General features: G+C 40.6%; 2 protein-coding genes across 4 annotated transcripts in view; one reads left to right on the forward strand and one right to left on the reverse strand.

The window, feature by feature from the left end:
- The window catches only part of KPNA4 (karyopherin subunit alpha 4), a 69,456-nt gene extending 68,619 nt beyond the window's left edge, over window positions 1-837 (reverse strand). For 2 of the 3 annotated variants that reach the window (XM_025425425.3, XM_049105794.1), the window contains exon 1: window positions 436-837. In XM_025425425.3, coding sequence (XP_025281210.1) covers window positions 436-504 — 69 coding nt within the window. In that variant the 5' untranslated portion in view covers window positions 505-837. The remainder of the gene's footprint in view (window positions 1-435) is intronic. The other variant, XM_049105795.1, reaches the window with a different exon arrangement.
- Window positions 765-18,958, forward strand: part of LOC125754323 (collagen alpha-1(I) chain-like) — a 110,915-nt gene continuing 92,721 nt past the window's right edge. The window contains exons 1-2 of the mRNA XM_049105783.1: window positions 765-1,529; window positions 2,576-2,668. Coding sequence (XP_048961740.1) covers window positions 765-1,529; window positions 2,576-2,668 — 858 coding nt within the window. The remainder of the gene's footprint in view (window positions 1,530-2,575; window positions 2,669-18,958) is intronic.

The raw sequence follows: 18,958 nt of genomic DNA on the forward strand, positions 1-18,958 counted from the left end.
ACCGCCCTCCTCACGCGGCGCCAGACGGCGGGGCCCGGGGCAGAGCCGGAATCTCCGCCGGGGCCGGGGCCGGGGCCGGAGCCGGGGCCGGGGCCGGGCCGGGGCCGCGCGGCACACGCACGCCTCCTCCGCGCTCGCCGCGCCCGGCCTCCCCGCCGCGCGGCCCAGCCCCTCGCACCCGCGCCGGGCCGGCTCCCCGGGGCAGGCCTAGGCCGCGCCGGCCGTACCCCCGCACCCCGCTCCCGGGCGGAGGGGGGACCAGGCCCGACACAAACTTCCCGGCGCGTTCGCAGAGGCGTCACGCACGGGCCGGCCCCCAGCGCCATTCCCCCGCGGCCCGGCGACGGCGCCCGCCCCGGCCCCCCACGCCCGGAGTCCCGGCGGACGTCGGCCCGAGGCCCGCAGCCCCCACCCCTCCGGCGCCCCCGAGTTTACCTCCAAGTCGCGGCCTTTGTTCTTGAAATTCTTGAGCCGTTGGTTGTCCAGTTTCTCGTTGTCCGCCATGGCCGGGCCGGTGACTCCTTCCCCCGCCCGGGCCCCCGCGGGATCCGCCCCAACCACCACGCCGCACCGACACTCCCAGGAACCGGGCCGCCGCCTCAGCTGCAGTGCCCGCCGCGCCGCCGCTTCCTCCCTCCTCTCCGCTGCCTCCGCCGCGGCCTTCTCCTCCTCCTCTCCCCGCCCGCCCCCCCCGCCCTAACCCCGGCGCGACCGCAGCTCCGCCGAAGACAACTGCGGGGCCGGGCGGCGGCAACGGCGGCGGAATGTGCTGCCGGCTGAGAGGGGGAGGCAGCCTCGATCTGAGGGCCCCGGAGCCGCGGCCACGCCCATCGCCGCCAGCCCCGCTCGCCGATTGGCCAACCGGGCTCCGGTGCGCTCGACCAATCAAAGAGGACGATGGAGAGCGGGGGGCGGAAGAGAAAACGGAAAGGGGAAGCGAGCGGCGCGGGGAGGAAGGGCCGGAGGGCGGGGGAGGCTGGGAGGGCGCGGCGGGGGCAGGGCGGGGAGGGACCACGTGCCCGGGAGCCGCCGGGAGGAAGCGAACGGGAATTGGGCGACTTGGGGGGCGGCGGGGAGGGGAAGGGAGGCCCGGGAACGAGTTGGTTCGCTCCTGTTGCCGGGGCCGCTTCGGACCTCTGCGGTCCAGGATTGGGGCGGACTTAAAGTATCCCCCCCCCCTCCCCCCCCGAGTGCGCCTTCTCTTCCAGGGCACGGCTCGCGCGCTCCGCTGGCTTTACAGGAAGTGCGAGCTGCGCCTCGGCCCAGTCTGGGTCGGGACACGCGCCCGCCGCCCCCCGCCGCCCCCCGCCCCCCCGGGGTTCCCGCCGCGCGAGGCCCGGGCCGTGGGCTTGGGACCCGCAGGGGGGACGCGCGTTCGCGAGTCGCGGCGGGAAGCGAGAGGGACAGCGGGTGGGAAAGGGAAAGGACGCCTTAGGCGCATCCGACCCGTCCATCCCTGCACACCTGTCCCCGCAACAGGTAGGAGCTCGGGAAGCGCTGGTGACCCAGTGATGCTACAGCCTCTTAAGGTACCTCGTCTTAGGAAGTCAAAGAAGCTGCTTGGCCGCAAAGTGCTAACTTCTGGAAGGCGGAGACCGCGGCACCTGCCGTGATGTGGTGCTGTGACTGCGGGGAGAGAATGGATTCCGAGGATGTACATTTGTGTCGGGAATATTATTACTAGAGAGGCGGAAATAATACGAGCTACGAAGGAACGTGTGCGAATATTTCAGAAAAAAAAAAGGGGGGGGGAAGGAAATAGTTTGAAAATATATTTACCCATTGATTGCATCTCACATATGCAGGGAAAACGAAGTAGGCTGCAAGACCTCGGGTCGGAAGGAAAGGGGGCGGTGTAGGAGCATTTGGGTGTGTTTAAATTTGACGAGGTTTTGGGGGATTTCTTTCGGAACTTTTACTCCTCGCCCGCCCCCTTCCCTCCCAATTTTTTTTTACTGATATATATAAGTACTGAGAATTTTGAAGATATATATATATATACACACACACACATAAAATACAAAAAATACATATACCTTCAAAATTCAAAAAACATATATACCTTCAAAATTAAAAAAATATATATATACCTTCAAAATTCTCAGTACTTTGTATACTTTCAGCCGCCTAGAGAAACAAGCCCTACCTGGAAATAATTCACACTGAGAGTTGACTTGAATGTAATTTCATTGCCGATCTTAAAATATAAACGAAGTTCATCAGAGAGCCTCTTCTCCAAAGAATAATTTAATTGAAGTAACATTGCACACTGGAGCACGGATGTTTTCAAAATAACTTTAGGATAAGAAAATTAGGTTGAAAAAAATATGTATGTGTGAGTGTGTGCGTGTACCACCATCATGGATTTCTCTGTTACAAACAGGATTCTTGAAAACAAATTACGGGTGAATTATGATTAGAAGTTATCCCGTGATAACTAATCCTATGATTAGATGTTATCCTGTCAACATGAATGTATAGGTGAATATTTTGTTACTTATTGGAATAAATTCCATAGTAGCTTTCATGAGGAAGTTTATAAAGTTGTCCATCATCCTATGTCTTTTTCTCCCAGCTGCAACTGATTCTCTGCAGAATACCCCCAAGAGAAGACTGTGATCAGAGTTACCCACTGAGACATGCAGCACAACCAGGAAATAACCACAGAGTAATTTAGTTTCTTTTATTATTAGTATTTAATATCTTTCTGAAGTCTTTCTCCCTTTCTAGACCATAAGTACCCTGAAGTCAAGGAACATACTTGTTTTGTTCTCAATCACGTATTAGACACCCAGTAGTACTTGGCACATGGTATGCCCTCCGTGACTATTTGTCAAATATAGGACCTGAATCTCATCTTCTTTCAATGTATGTTCCTTAAGTTAAAAAAACAAGCTAACACATCTTTTTAATTTTTTTTCAAGCTAACACTCCTTGATTAAGAATGTGGATTGAGTTGTTAACTGCTTTTAATTTACACTGGATCACTTCTAAGAATTCTTAATTTTTTTTTTCTTAATTATGTATCATGCTTATTCCAGGGACAAAGTTCAGGGAGTAGATTAGACATAGGTTTTAGGGCAGACCCCCCAATATGTTTAAAAATAGTTGTGACACAGTTTGTAAAGTGGAACAATTATGCTTAATTATATTGCTTTGGTAGTCTGCTTCCTGGCCTAAATTTGTCATTTGAAATTATCACTGCCTGTTCTGTACTTCCGGTTCTTCCCAGACAGAACATACATAGTTTATCAGAAGTGTAAAGAAGTTCTTCCAGGAGTTAGCAATAGTTCTAAATGCAGATTGGCAACCTAATTGGCAAGATATGGTAGTTCTATCTGTAGTTAGAAGATTTAAGAAATTTAACTTGCTGAACTAAGGAAGTAAATGCAGCCATTAATACCATTTCAACAGACTTTTTAACACCTGTTTTTTGTGTATATGAAATATAGTTCTAATCAAACTATAAAACCCACATACAACACCTGTTTTCAAATAAGATATTCAAGGTCAAGTTACTTTATAACCTGACTTATTAGTACTTTAGTATAAGAAAAGTCTAAACTGTTATGGAGATACTTGCTTTCAGTGAATGTGTCATGAAATTGTCCTCTTAGTCACTTTTAGAATAAAGAAACTCTTTGTTCTGCAGCAGAGATTTGTGAAAGGATTTGTGAAGCTTTACACAGGTTTTAGTTGATCAAATGTAATTTTATTTATTTATTTATTTATTTGATTAAATGTAATTTTAAAAAGAATTATAATTGGTAATTCATTTAAGCAGTTTGGAATATTCTCATACATTAAATTGAAGACTGTTAGAGTGTTCCTTTAATCTATAACATGGATCTTATAGTTTCTGTTTCTGTTTGGGGAATTGTGGATGATTTCTTGAGCAAAACTGGGTAGTATATGCTGAAACAGGAAGCAATTTTATATGTTGCTAAATCTTAGCTAAAATGTAATCTGTATTTTTTTTAAAGATTTATTTATTTATTTATGATAGAGAGAGAGAGGCGCAGAGACACAGGAGGAGGGAGAGGCAGGCTCCATGCTGGAAGCCCGATGCGGGACTCGATCCCGGGACTCCAGGATCGAGCCCTAGGCCAAAGGCAGGCGCTAAACCGCTGAGCCACCAAGGGATCCCTAATCTGTATTTTTTAATAGATGGACTGTTTCTTTTTTTGAGAGAAAAACATTGGACTTTGGTAATATGCCTTTATTTTCTTAGGAAAACAGCTGATCAGGAATAGAGGGACTTCATTTATTCCTCTTTATTGCCAGAACTTTTCTGACTTACAACTTGGGAACTCTGGAAAAAACTACTTCTTTACTTTGACTGAAGTTCCTGAATGATAAGAGATGATGGATTAAAAAAGCTAGCTGTAGGTATTAATTTGATTGAGAGAGATGAGCCACACAATTTTTCTTCAACTTAGTTTTTTTTAGGTCAGTTTTGACTAATTAATTGGAGAAAACTTGTAATATATGGGTACAAATCATTGATGACTGGTTGGTATCTTTTTTATATTGCTACCAGGCAAACATGCCTAGATTTTTTAAAGCTTTTTTCACTTGCTTTTTATTTGGGCCTAAAATAATGTTTTTTAATTTTTAAAAATAAATACCATAGAAAGAGCCATTTAAAAGCCAAATAGTCAAGAAGACTGATCATATGACTTAGAGCAGTGTCTCTCAGAGAGTTCCTCAGAACTCCTCAGCGTTAGTAAATGTTTAAAAAAAAAAATTTCCTTGGTCTAACAATTTTAGGAACTTACAGGATGGGTGGTAATGGGAACTTTTAAGATGTTAGTGTTAAACAGAACACTATTTGGAAACTTGAAAATAGTGAGCCTAGAATGATCACTGTTATTCCTCAATTAAAAATTTTGTTTTTAATAGCATCGCATACGTATAATAACTTACAGATTGGTAGTATTTCAGAAGTTTGCTTGAAGATTACTTCTTTGAAATATGTCCATAGGTCATGATTAGTGGGTAGCAGTTCAGGTTAGCCCACAAAAGCTTTTTTTTTTTTTAATTTTATTTATTTATTCATGAGAGACACACAGAGAGAGAGAGAGAGGCAGAGACACAGGCAGAGGGAGAAGCAGGCTACATGCAGGGAGCCTGATGTGGGACTCGATCCCGGGTGTCCAGATCATGCCCTGGGCTGAAGGCGGCGCTAAACCGCTGAGCCACCCCGGCTGCCCCACAAAAGTTTATTTAATCTCTAAAGGACATAAGTGAACATCACAGAGCCTGATCACAGTATGTGGCAGTGTTTCTATGAGGAAAATATTAGGATTTACAAATCTGATCAGGAAGCGTACGTCTCTTGTCCTTGCCTCTGTGCACCAGGAACCGTTTTAGGTCATGGAGTTACGGGGATTACGATGTTCCTTACATTAGAATTCCATGCATCAGAGATTCTGCAGGTTCATGCCTTACCTGGTGTTAGGGGAGCCTGGACTAGCCCCTTACCAGTCAGGCTTCCGTGGTTTCCATTAGCTTACACTGGTAAAGAGGAAGCTTAGGATTCTAGGGACTGGTAAATAAGGAACTGGGGTGGATGAGGTATAGGACCAACTCTTACCCCAATATTTCTCACTTCAGGTAAGCTCCCTACTCCATTTTTTTTTTTTTTGCTTTTTATTTCTAAATAATTACAGATTCATAGGCATTAAAAAAAAAAGGTACAAACCCTCAGTCAAGCCCTCTCCAATGGTAGCATCCTGAATAACTACAGTAAACTATCAAAACCAGTAAATCAGGGGCAGTCTGGGTGGCTCAGCGGTTTAGCGCTGCCCTTCAGCCCAGGCCCAGAGTATGATCCTGGAGACTCGGGATTGAGTCCCACGTCTGGTTTCGTGCATGGAGCCTGCTTCTCCCTCTGCCTGTATCTCTGCCTCTCTCTCTCTCTCTCTCTCTCTCTCTGTGTGTGTGTGTGTCTCTCATGAATAAATAAATAAAACCTTTAAAAAAAACCAGGAAATTGATATTAATATAGTACACGGAGCTTATTCAGAGGGGAGGGAAGACATTAGAATGTAAAGAATATATAAAAGTATCGGGGGTGCCTATATACTGGAACCTCTTATAATACTATGCTTTGTAATGACTACTAATTATATTGAGTACCTACCATATTTTAGGTTTTATGTACATGTATTATAATAGCTTTTATTTGTATTTCTATTACAAGCATAACTATTGAACAGGCAGTCTTTTAAGCAACTGATATATATTAGGTCATTAAGTCCTCACAATAACACTGTAAGGCAAGTATGTTATTACTCATTTTACAAATGAGAAAATGGAAGAACATTGGGATTAGTAATTTGTCTGAGATCACACAGTAAGTAGAAAAGTTGGCATTTGAACTGGGCCTAACACCAGAGCCAGCACTCCTGAATACCATATAGGCACATAAACTTCAGTGTTCATAGTAACCTTTCAAGGTAGGCATTATTTTCACTTTTTTTTTTTTTTTTAAGATTTTATTTACTTACTTGAGAGAGAGGGAGAAGCAGACTCCCCACTTAGCAGAGAGCCTGATACAGGGCTTGGTGTGGGGCTCCATCCCAGGATCCTGAGATCATGACCTGAGCCAAAGGCAGACGCTTAACTGATTGAGCCACCCAGGCGCCCCTTCCACTTTTTAAATAAGTGAACTAAAGTTGAGAGAGGCTGAGCAGTTTGCTCAAGAGCCTACACAACTAACAAGTGGAGTCCCAGTTTGATTTCAGATCTGACAAGCTGCAAAACTCCCAGTTTCTAGTTCACCATTACTATGGACTGCATGTTTGTGTCCTAAAATCCATGTGTTGAAACCTCATTCCCAATGTGATGGTGTTTGGAGGTAGGGCCTTTGGGAAGTAATTAGGTCATGAAGATAGAATCCTCACTAATGGAATTAGTACCCTTAGAAAAAGAGGCCCTGAGAGGTCCTCCATCCCTTCTGCCAAGTGAGGTTAGTGAGAAGATGGGGGTCTATGAGGAAATGTGATCTCACCACATTGGCCACTGCCATGATCTTGAACTTTCCAGCCTGCAGAACTGTGAGAAATAAATTTCTGGGAGCACCTGGCTGACTCAGTTGGAAGAGCATGTGACTCCTGATCTCAGGGTTGTGAGTTCTAGCACCATACTGGGTGTTATAGTTACTTGAAAATAAAATCTTTAAAAAAAAAAAAAAAGAAGAAGAAGAAGAAGAAAGAAATTTCTGTTGTTGATAAGCACCTGGTCTATGGTATTTTGTTATAGCAGCCTGAACTGACAAAACCACCATGCTGCCTCCCTGGCCTATAACACAGATCTATCCTGGGCCTCTGTGATATTGTGGTTTATATTACATATATATTTGGTCTTCCTCCATGGTTCCTGACACATAACTCCTAAAACCTTCATAATTTCCTTAGTAATAAGAGTTTACAGGGGCATCTTTCCTTCTCAGCTCCTGAAAGAGCTCCAGAATGAAATGGGTGTCTTGTTATTCCTAACAAGCCCCTTCCAACCACTTCTTAGTTTATGTTAATGCAGTGACTTTTGGGTAATTCCTAAGGATGGGGGGGGGGATTGGTTGCCAGGGGAAACATTGTGTGATTAGAGGCTTGGAATTTTCAGTCCCACCACCCACCTCTGACCCCTAGGGAGGGAGAGGGACTAGAGATTGAATCAATGGCCAATGATTTAATCAATCATGCATACTTAATGAAGCCTCCATAAAAACCCCAAAAAGGATGGATTTGGAGAGCTTTCCGGTTGGTGGATGTGGAAGTGCTAAGATGGTGGCGAGTCCAGAGAGATCCTGGAAGTTCTTTGCTCCTTTCCCCATACCTTACCCTATGCATCTCTTCCATCTGACTATTCCTAGGTTATATCCTTTTATAATAAACTGGTGAGTCTAGTACATAAACTGTTTTTCCTCAGTTCTATGAGCTGCTTTAGCAAATTAATCAAGCCCCAGGAAGGAGGTTATATAAAATAATCTGATTTACAGCTGGTTGGTCAGATGTACAGGTGACAGCTTGAACTTGTGATTGGTGTGTGAAGTTGAGGGGGGCAGTGCTAGGTCTTGTGGGGCTGAGGCCTTAACCTGTGGAATCTGACACTATCTCCAGGTGGTGTCAGAATTGAGTTAAATTGTAGGACTCCCAACTGCTGTCACAGAATTGTTTGGTGTAGGAAACTACTACTACACACTGGTAATCAGAAATGAGAATAGTACCGTGAAGAGACAGAAAACAGAAAAAAAAAATATATTTTTTTCCTAAACAGGCTCTAAAGAGGCCTAGTTCTAAAATGCCTAAGGCAGTGGTTCTCAAACTTTAGAGTTCTTTAGAACCAGTTGGAAGACTGAAAACCCAAACTGGTAGACTCTGTCCCCAGAGTTTCTAATTCAGTAGGTCTAGGATAGCATGTGAAGATTTGAGTTTTTAACAAGTGCAATGCTGTTGGCACTGTTTCCTGGAACACACTCTGAGAAGTACTAGATTTGTTCTTACTTCTCACGTGTAGGGTGGTTTCAGCCCAAGGTAAGGACAGAATTAAAATAAGGATAAATAGGCTTCACAGTAATAGATGTGATATGCTCTACAGTATGTCAAAGTATTACATAATGATTATATATCTCTTATATTTAAAAAATGTACCAAATAATGTTTCAAGAAAGAGGCTGATAGTAGCCAATCCATTTCACTGTTTAAATATATTTAAGCAATATTTTCCTGGGTTCATTTCTGCTCTCAAGTTTTTCTCTTGAGTTTTCTCAAATGACATTTTCTTGATGACATTCTTCTAAAAGACTGGCTCCATTGAGCCTGTGAGGTCTAGTCTGAGTTTCTTGTTGCTAGCTTAAATCTCATATCCTCTGCCGCAGCCTTCTCTAGTTCCTTGAAGGCCCAGACCACGTCTCAGTTCTTGAGTCACCTCCCAAAGAGGCAAAACATGTGTCTTAAATGTTCTTCCTCTGCTCAATTGGGGCCCATCTGCCAGACATTCTGGTTTCCCTGTACTGTACTAGCCTGTCTCAGGGCCATGCCTTCTCAGTTAGAGTCAAGAGTGGAGTCTCCTGCCACATCCACACTGATCTGGAACCATCTCTGATACCGACAAAAAAATGCAGAGTTCTCCTTGGTTAGTCACCCTGTTCAGGGCGGATTCCTTACGAACAACAAAAAAAGAAAAAACCTAATGGGGCTAATCTACAAGTAGTTTCTTAAACTGAAAATATTAAATGTTTTTGATTTTTTAATTATTTTCTCCTGGATTCTATGTTCAGAGAGTGGCAACTTGTATTGAATAGATAGAATATCTTTATGGTATTTCTCTCATTTGCCTCCTCTCCATTCTCTGCTACTATCTTCTGTCTTGTTCAGGACCAGTAAGAATTATTTCATGTTCATGATGTCTGAGTTAGAAGAATAGCACACATATGTTATCTAGGCCAACCATGTAGTTTGTGCTTGAATTCTCACTTCATGAAGTGCAACACATTCATTAATGGGGAGCTCAATATTACTAGAATCATAGTCCATTCAGACTGCAGAGGATCATCATTACAAAGTTCTTCATGTCAAGTATATATGTGTGTGTGTGTGTGTGTGTGTGTGTGTTGTGTGTGTCTAATATCCCTTCAAAAGTCATTGTGATAAAAAAAATAAAAGCAAAAGTCCTTGTGATGTTTAAGGGTGAAGCAGTTAAGTATCTATGGAGAATACAAAGGGCAAGTGCATTAAATAGAGCTATTTTCTGCATTTGTGAAAATGATAGATTTCTACCAAGTGTAATATACCTATTTTATGGGTCCTGTTTTGAATTTTGAGAATAGTTGTGCTAGTCAGACTGATGAAAATCCTCATGAATATGAATGATATTAATAACTTCAATAAAAATGGAACTGATGCCCTAAAACAGATGACTACCTTGGATAATCACATATGAGGAAGACTCTGGTGTATTTATTAGTTGTTTCTATCTATTGGCATAGATTATATGTGACATATGGTATCATGTACACACATATAAGATGAATTAAAAAATAATACAAGAAAGAAGACTTTTAAGTACAGAAATTAGTCTTGAAGTTCACAATACCTCATAGCATTTATCAGCTTTCTATTTATAGTTCTGTCACTATCTTATACAAAACCCTGAAGTCTTGGAGAACTCAAATAGCTTCAGCAGATTCTCCAGATGCCTGTAAAGTCAAAGGTCTGTAGCTCCTGGGGTGTAATTTAGACTTTGACCACTGATTGCCTTATGATGGACTGCAGAAAAATACTTAACAACAAATCCTTCCCCGTTTTGGTTGAATCCTGGAAACCTTTGTCCTCTCACCTGGTACTTATCCCAACATCATTAGGCCCTTGTTAAAAGCTTTTGTCTTTATCACTGATGAAAATCAGAGCCTGGTAGGTGTTAAACCATCTTATTTAGAGCCCGTTAGATACTAGAATGTCTTGGTCCCTCGCCTTTTGGCTTCTACCCTAAGATCTGCCTAATCAAACCCTGATGTTCTACATGGCAGACCAGAAGCTACCGTGCTGATCCCAAATTAGACCTCCCAGGTTTTTAGTTCTACTTATAAATAGAAGCATCAGAGGAAGCATTTAACTTGTAGACAGATCAAGTCAACTAATGACTAGTAATATTATTTGGTTAATTCAAGGATATCACAGAACCATTTAGAGCAGTAGAAAAACATCCACACATGGGTGGCCTAGGAGAGCTATTTAATTTCTAGAAATAGGAAATTCCTTTATGTTCTTTGTTCTTATTTTTTTCTTTTACTTCTACTTGCCACATGAAAAGAGGAAAAAATTACCCATCATTTATCTGTCCCTGGTAGTCATTATCGTAGAACCTCATTAAAAGTAATTAAAATTTGCAACAGAAATATTTTTTGAGAGCTGCACACATCTCTGTCTCATTGAGTGCCTCTTGGAGGCACTCTTGTGGCATGTGAAGTGATCCAAAGGGTACCAGTAAATTGTTAATCTCAGCACCTTTAGTGTGCTAGCTTCTTTTAGGAATAATTTAAACACACTTTGGATGGCCCTTATCACAAAGTACTGCTCTTATTACAATACCCAAAATAACAACAGGGGGGCGGGCAGGGCAGAGACAGACAACAGGTATATTTCCAACTACCTGTCATATATTACCACTACTGTAGTGTGTGTCTTAGTGTATACCAAACAGTGTAATGTATATTACAGTGTTGCATATATCTAAGTGTAAAGCACAGTGTAGAGCCAGAGTCAGCTTCAAGGGCATGCAGCTTATGGAATCTTACAGGGCCCTGTATTTAGAAGGGCCCCACACCTAATTTAATGCTCAGCTGTCACTATCTTGAAATTTTTGATTTTTTAACACGGGGCTCCACATTTTCATTTTGCAAATTATGTAGTCTGCTATAGATGATGCAATATATATTCATCTTAATACTTTCCTACCCACAATTCTTTTTAGCATGTATTCCTTCAATCTTAAAAAAAAAAAAAAAAAGCCTATAGGGCAGCCCGGGTGGCTCAGCGGTTTAGCGCCGCCTTGGGTCCAGGGCGTGATCCTGGAGACCCGGGATCGAGTCCCATGTCAGGCTCCCTCCATGGAGCCTGCTTCTACCTCTGCCTGTGTCTCTGCCTCTCTCTCTCTGTGTCTCTCATGAATAAATAAATAAACTCTTTAAAAAAAAAAGCCTATAAAATATTCCCACTTTAAATGTAAATAAGTAATGTAAATATCAGAAGATCATACTATATATACTAGTTTTACTTTTTCATTTAATATATTAGGGATATCCTGAAGAATATTCTCTTGCATGGATAAACCATAATTTATTTAACTCCCTACTGATAGACACATAGTTTCCTGTTCTTTGCTATGATAGTGAACATCTTTGAATATACATCTTTGTTCACTTGCCCCACTATTTCCCTAGGATGAATTTCTAAAAGTAGAGTCAAAGGGTATGGACATTTAAAATGTGATATATACTACCTGATGGCTCCTCAAAAGATTACACTAGGTTTTATCAATCTAAATCCCACCAACAAATTACAAGTACCATTGTTGCCCCCCATGCTAGCATGATACCTCACCTTCATCTCCGCCAATCTGATATTGCTGGTATTTCTAATCACATTAACCTGAGTTATTAGATCACCAGGATATCATTGATTCTGCTAATATGGAATGAAAGTTCATCGAATCAAACATTAGTGCACCTATCAAAGTGAGTACCTTTAGGGAGATATTTTGTAGATGTCTCCCTAGCCAACTATTTGAGGCACTCTCAGCTCCTACCTTTTCTTACAAAATAAGGGTTTTGTGTTCCCTGTGTAACATTCACAGATTTTGTAAATGTTCAAATAAACCATCAAGACATTGACCTTGCTTTTTTCTGCTCTTAACTTCCCCAACTTTTAAAACCCTTTTTTATTTTAAAATAATTTCGGGCAGCCCCGGTGGATCAGCGGTTTAGCACCACCTTCAGCCCAGAGCATGATCCTGGGGACACAGGATTGAGTCCTACGTCGGGCTCCCAGTGTGGACCCTGCTTCTCCCTTTGTCTGTGCCTCTCTTTCTCTCTCTCTCTCTGTGTCTTTCATGACTAAATAAATCTTAAAAATAAATAAATAAAATAAAATAATTTCAGACTTTTGCTGAAGTTGTGAGAGACAAATACACAGGATTTTCATGTACCCTTAACCCAGATTCCCCAAATGTTAACATTTTACACATTTGTTTTGACATCTTCACTTTTTCTCTGAACTCTTAAAATAACATACAGGCATGATGCCTCTTTATCCCAAATATTTTAGGTTTGTTCTCTCATAGTTTCACAGTGTATTTATCTAAATCAGGAATATTCATTCAAAGTTGTTATTTGTACACATTATTTAAATTTCATTAATTTTGCCAATAATTTTGTAGAAAAAGAAGAAAAAAAATTTTGGTTCAGGATTCAAACCAGGTTCATACATTTCATTTAGTTGTCCTGAGCCCCCAACCATACCATTTTTTTTTTTTTTTTGGTCATATTTTCCTAGAAAAATCCTAGGTTGATGTAAAAAAATACTTTTTGGCAACCTGGTTGGTTAGCTTTTTTTGTATTTACATGTTTTTTTTTTTTTTTTTTTTTTTTTTTTTTTTTAAAGATTTTATTTATTTATTCATGAGAGATACAGAGAGAGAGAGAGGCAGAGACACAGGCAGAGGGAGAAACAGGCTCCATGCACCGGGAGCCCGATGTGGGATTCGATCCCGGGTCTCCAGGATCGCACCCTGGGCCAAAGGCAGGCGCCAAACCGCTGCGCCACCCAGGGATCCCTGTATTTACATGTTTTAAAGTAAAGTTGCTTACAAAGGAGAAAATAAGATCCAACAAGTTAAAGAGGTGTGATACTGACTATAAATAATAGAAATTTCCAGCAGTAAATCACTGACTGTTAAAATGAAAATTTCAAAATGCTTTTTATTAATGCCCTAGGCTTTTAAGAAAAGTCTTCTCAGGATCTTTCTAAAAAGATTGCCACATTTGCTAATAGTACCAGGTATTGAGAAGTCGTATTTTATTTATACACAAATAAAATGACCTCTTAGTTCCTAGAGAGTCTAGGGAGGGGAAAAAAATGAAGTAGATACAATGAGAAATGACTAGCCTCTGGAGGAAAGGGCATTTGTATTCTTAGCAGGAAGATACTAAGCTGCTTTCTTTTCTCTTGAATTTTTTATTAAAACCAAAATAGTATGAGCTATGTTGATTGAGCAAATCAAAACCTTAACTATGGTTATCACATGAATAGACTTCCTGAGTTGCTGAGGATTTGGGATAGTTGCCATCAGTTGACCTGAGAGCTTCTACAACTTAAATGTGAGTTCAGAAAAAGGTGCAGATGGGTATTTTACCTGTTAAACAAACATTCAGGGGATCCCTGGGTGGCTCAGCGGTTTGGCGCCTGCCTTTGGCCCAGGGCGCGATCCTGGAGTCCCGGGATCGAGTTCTGCGTTGGGCTCCCGGCATGGAGCCTGCTTCTCCCTCCTCCTGTATCTCTACCTCTCTTTCTCTCTATGTCTATCATAAATAAATAAACAAATCTTAAAAAAAAATAAACATTCAAAAAGTGATCACTGCCTGTCAAGCAGTATTTTAACTACTTTTAAAGTAGTAGTTTTAACTACCTCACTTTTTCCATTGTACAAATGGGGAAGCAGAGGCACAGAAAGGTAGAGCAATTTGTCCAAGGCCACACAGCTAGTGGGTGGCTATGAAACGAGGATCTCAAGGAAAGGCCTATAGGGACCAAGGTGGTTTAAACCCACAAACTCTCAAAACGGACCCACTGTTTTACCTGGAGGCTAGAGCCTCACGGTGAGGAAAAATGGCTGGGGGCACAATCAGAATTCAGCAGGATGAGAATAGCAAAGAAGGGAAGAGAAGGTCCGGACTAACATGGGAGAGGGAAATACTCAGGAAACCTCGAAAAGCAAACTGTCGTATTTTTAACAACTGAAGTTATAAATACTATCTGAACCAGTCTTCCTTCTTCAAGTTCAAGAAAACTAAATTCACATAAAAATGAGCAACAGAGGGATGCCTGGGTGGATCAGAGGTTGAGTGTCTGCCTTTGACTCATGGCATGATCCTGAGGTCCTGGGATCGAGTTCCGCATCAGGCTCTTGTGGGGAGCCTGCTTCTTCCTCTGCCTATGTCTCTGCCTCTCTGTGTCTCTCATGAATAAATAAAATATTTTTTTTTAAAAAGAGCAACAGAAAAATATCAAGGTCTGATGGCATACAAAGTTATGAGAAAAAAGGATGAGGAGTGAAGTAACATCCGTAGAGACAGTAAAGCATATCTGTAGTACATACTAAAAAAAGCAGGTCCACTACACTGTATTAGTTCAAAATGAGGTTAAAATACATGAAGAAAATTGTGTAAGAAATGAAAGACCAAAATAAGTCAGAATTCAAAAGGGAAGTAAAAAAACCTCAAGAAAGAATTCGAAATTAAAGTAGCAGAGTTCAAATGGCCTACTCTAGAGCTTGGCTCCAGGGTTCACGTACTTTGGATCCAACACAGGCCTCCTGTGGCAGCAGCCTCTGGGTTTATTAATAAAGGTGCTAAATCTCTTTACTTTTACAAGTGGCCTTAGAAAATGAATTTAAATTAAAAATAAGTGGCCTTAGAATGTTTTTAAATAATGTCCAGTAATTTTAGTAAAGATGCTTATTTTAAATAAAATACGAACATTTTTGTTTTATCATCTCGTGGCTGCATCAGTAGAGAATTAGAATTTTATTTATTTTTTATTTTTATTTATTTTTATTTTTATTTTTTTTTGAGAATTAGAATTTTAATCTTAGGCTCTGTCATTTGAATCCAGAGACTGTGGTGCCTTCCTATACTTAATGCAATTCTGTGAAAAGTGAGTGAATTGGCAGCAATATCAATAATAAATGGCAGCAAATTCCACAATATATAATGGAGACATTATAATTAGGTAGGAACTCACTCAAAATTTATTTGAGCAATCTTTTGTAATGTCAGATTGCATTATTATGAATTGCAATTTTGCTATCATAAAGGTGTGAGGAATTTGCTTAGGAAAAGGATGCTGTTAGCAGAAGAACTGAACAGAAAAGTCAGAGTAACTGTTTTCAGAGTGGGAGACCATGTGCAATTTGTAAGAATATGACTTGTTTTCCTAAAGTAATCCAAAAAAATTAAGCTTGGTAAAATCTGTTTAGTTGGTGGATGGGTTGGTCTACTGTGAGAAGGCATGATAATGGAATACAGTAAAATCTGACATCTAGTGATATAGACACTGATGCATATGCATGTGTGTAAAGTGTACACCAGAGGTGGATAGTTGCAGACTCACTATATTCCATCGCTGTGCTGGGTTTTCCAAACTAAGAGTATGCAAGTCAAGCCCATCCCACCCTAACTGAAAACCACAAATATGAAGTATTAAGGGGAACTGGAGAGATATTTGGACTACATGCTGAGGTTATGTATTCTAGTATAGATAATCCTAGGGAATTTTCCAACCCCTAAATTTTGTTCCACAAAACATCAAGTTAAATGCATGTTGAAAAGTCTTAAAGGAAAACTGATGGCTTTGTCAGCCTGTTGTTTTTAAGTTCCCCATAACTGGTTCCATTTCTCTCAAGCAACGCAGAGCTGAAGGGGAAAGAAAATGTTTTTACTGGATTTTGATGAACATAAGATGTCCTAGGCTCTGATTTGGACTTCTCCAGAACAACTTCAGATCCAGTCTTTGGATCTCTAAGTGGCTTTCCTCACCAAGAAAGGTATGTAGGTGAACTAGATGTCTTTGCCCACTATTCATAAAAAGGTAATTTACTGGTACAACTGAGCCACGCATGAGCACAGATAACATTAGCTAATTTACCTGAGGCTCATTTCCGGGTTGAATTTGGACCCTGGACTCCAGGTGAGTTGTACTTGTTTTGTTTCCTAGCACCTTAACCTCAGAGCCTAACACAGCCAATTCTTTTTTACCCAGTGGCTGAGTCCTTTCATGACTTGTCTAGGTCTCTGCCCTTTTTCTAAAGAAGAAAAAAAAGCATTTTCACTGCTCATGGTACATTCATTAGAGCTTGGAGGTTAAGAAATGAGACTATTTAACTCAATTTGACTCAGCCCATTTTCTTCCTTGCTAGCAGCTTTAATAAAAAGTTTGTTGTGGTGTGATTAAAATATTTGATTAAAATGAGATTTGAATCTTGAAGAATCCATTTTTTTTTTGATAATATGACCCTGGGAATACAGAAAATTAACTTGTTCTTACTGACTATATAGGCGTTCAGCTTTGTTTTTACATAATACAATAGAGAATTTTATAGTAAGAATGTTAGGGGGCACCTGGGTGGCTCAGTCAGTTAAGCCTCTGCCTTCGGATCAGGTCATGATCCTGAGGTCCTGGAATCTAGCCCCACTCCCGCTCAATGGGGAGTCTGCTTGTCTTCCTCTCCCTCTGCCCTTCCCCTCTGCTCATGCTTGCTCTCTCATGTGCTCTCTGTCTCTCTCTCTCAAATAAATAAATAAAATCTTAAAAAAAAAAAAAAAAGAATATTACCAAGTTCTATGGAAGTTTGGGGAAAGCATTATCTCCAAGGCAGTGTGTGTGTTTTAAAGTTGTGGTTTGTGATTACTGTAAGATAATAATATGTGTGGTGAAAATACATAAAATCAAACAATAGGGAGTTATCAAGTAAAAAATAAATCTTCCTCCCAGATATGCTCTCCAATGTTTAAGTTTCCCTTTAAAAAAAGACGACAGTTTCTGAAGCTAAGGTTGATGAGCAGGTGGTGCATTAATCCTTTTGCAATTCGATCTTAGTCTTTCAAAGACTTAAAAAAACATGTTGGGCTATAAACCTGAGCACTGTTGGAGAGAGCCACACAGCATTGGTTTCCTGAGAGTCATCGCTGGTGTTGCTTACATGTAAAGTGGATATGATCCGTGGTTTACAAATGATTGCACAGTAAAAATTAGAATGCCCTGTTGTGGATGATTGAATAGGTACCGTTCAGGTTACAATTTAACTATGCTAAAGAAACCAAACTATGGAAATACATGGTAATAAGTGAAATGTGCATCAGAGATTTGAAACAATTTCATTTTAACTTATGGTTTATGGAATATTCCCCATCTCTCAGTGTTACAGAACCTGAATGACTGTTTAAAGTAATTGTTATCTTTGATAGGAGTTTTCAAAGGGATAGATAAATCCATTTTCTATTTTTGTAAGCCTAATTATAAGTGTTTATCTTTTCATTCACTGCTTTTCGATGTATATTTTTTTCACATAAGAAATTCCTTATCTTTTCATGGTCAATACCTGCTTGTCTTCGATATCTGAAAATAATATTTCTACATTATGGTGAATATAATCTCCCTTTACAGTTCATTGCATTAAACTACCATCCTAGAGAGAACACAGAATAGATATTTTCTGTAAAAGAGTTATTTATGTTCTAGATTCTTCTTTTGGTTGTATTTTGATAGCCCAGAACCCAATATTTTGTGTGATCTGAGTTATTTTTTTCCAGTGCATTTCTCTTAACACTTATCTATACTGAATTCATTTGTCATATTTCTACATTTTTACATCCCTTTTTGATCTTCACTACATTTTACAATCTACACACATTACTTTCTTTATCCAGTGAACATTAACTGAATATCTACTATGGCTCAAAGTTGTATAAGACATAGTGCCATATATAATAGCCTCACAGTGTTTGGCTTGAGAGGCCAGTCAATATGGAAAAACAAAACGCACTTGGATGAATCAATTTTATAAAATATTAATATGGAAGATACACTCACAATCTGGACACCACACATCATGGATACCATAATAATAATGTTGGCAGAATAACCTTTATTCTTGCTTAGAGAAATAGTCACTTGCTGTCCTCAGGTAATTGGACAAGAGCTCAGAAATGTTCTTCTGCTATATTCAGAAGAGCAATATTTGGTCATTCATGATTTTAATTTGTTTTCTACAAACTGAAGGAATTGGTTCTAGTTTGAAAGATTTTACTTTCTGGTAGCTACTACATCAGTAAAGATAAATGGGGGTACTTCATTTGTTTAGTACTGACTTGCTAAAGTTGATTATGGAGAACATTGCCAAATTAAGATAGTGTCAGTTGCATTTCCATTCAGAAATAAATTGTAGGGACACCTGGGTGGCTCAGTGGTTCAGGGTGTGATCCTGGAGTCCCAGGATCGAGTCCCACATCAGGCTCCCTGCATGGAGCCTACTTCTCCCTCTGCCTGTGTCTGCCTCTCTCTCTCAATCTGGGTCTCTCATGAATAATAAATAAAATCTTTAAAAAGAAAAAAAAAAAAAGAAATTGTAGAAAAAGTCCAAAGGTTGCTCTGTAACATTATAGTCTGCTTCTGTAGCAGGT

This window comes from Canis lupus, chromosome 34 (genome assembly GCF_003254725.2).
Source record: "Canis lupus dingo isolate Sandy chromosome 34, ASM325472v2, whole genome shotgun sequence".
Taxonomy (NCBI): Eukaryota; Metazoa; Chordata; class Mammalia; order Carnivora; family Canidae; genus Canis; species Canis lupus.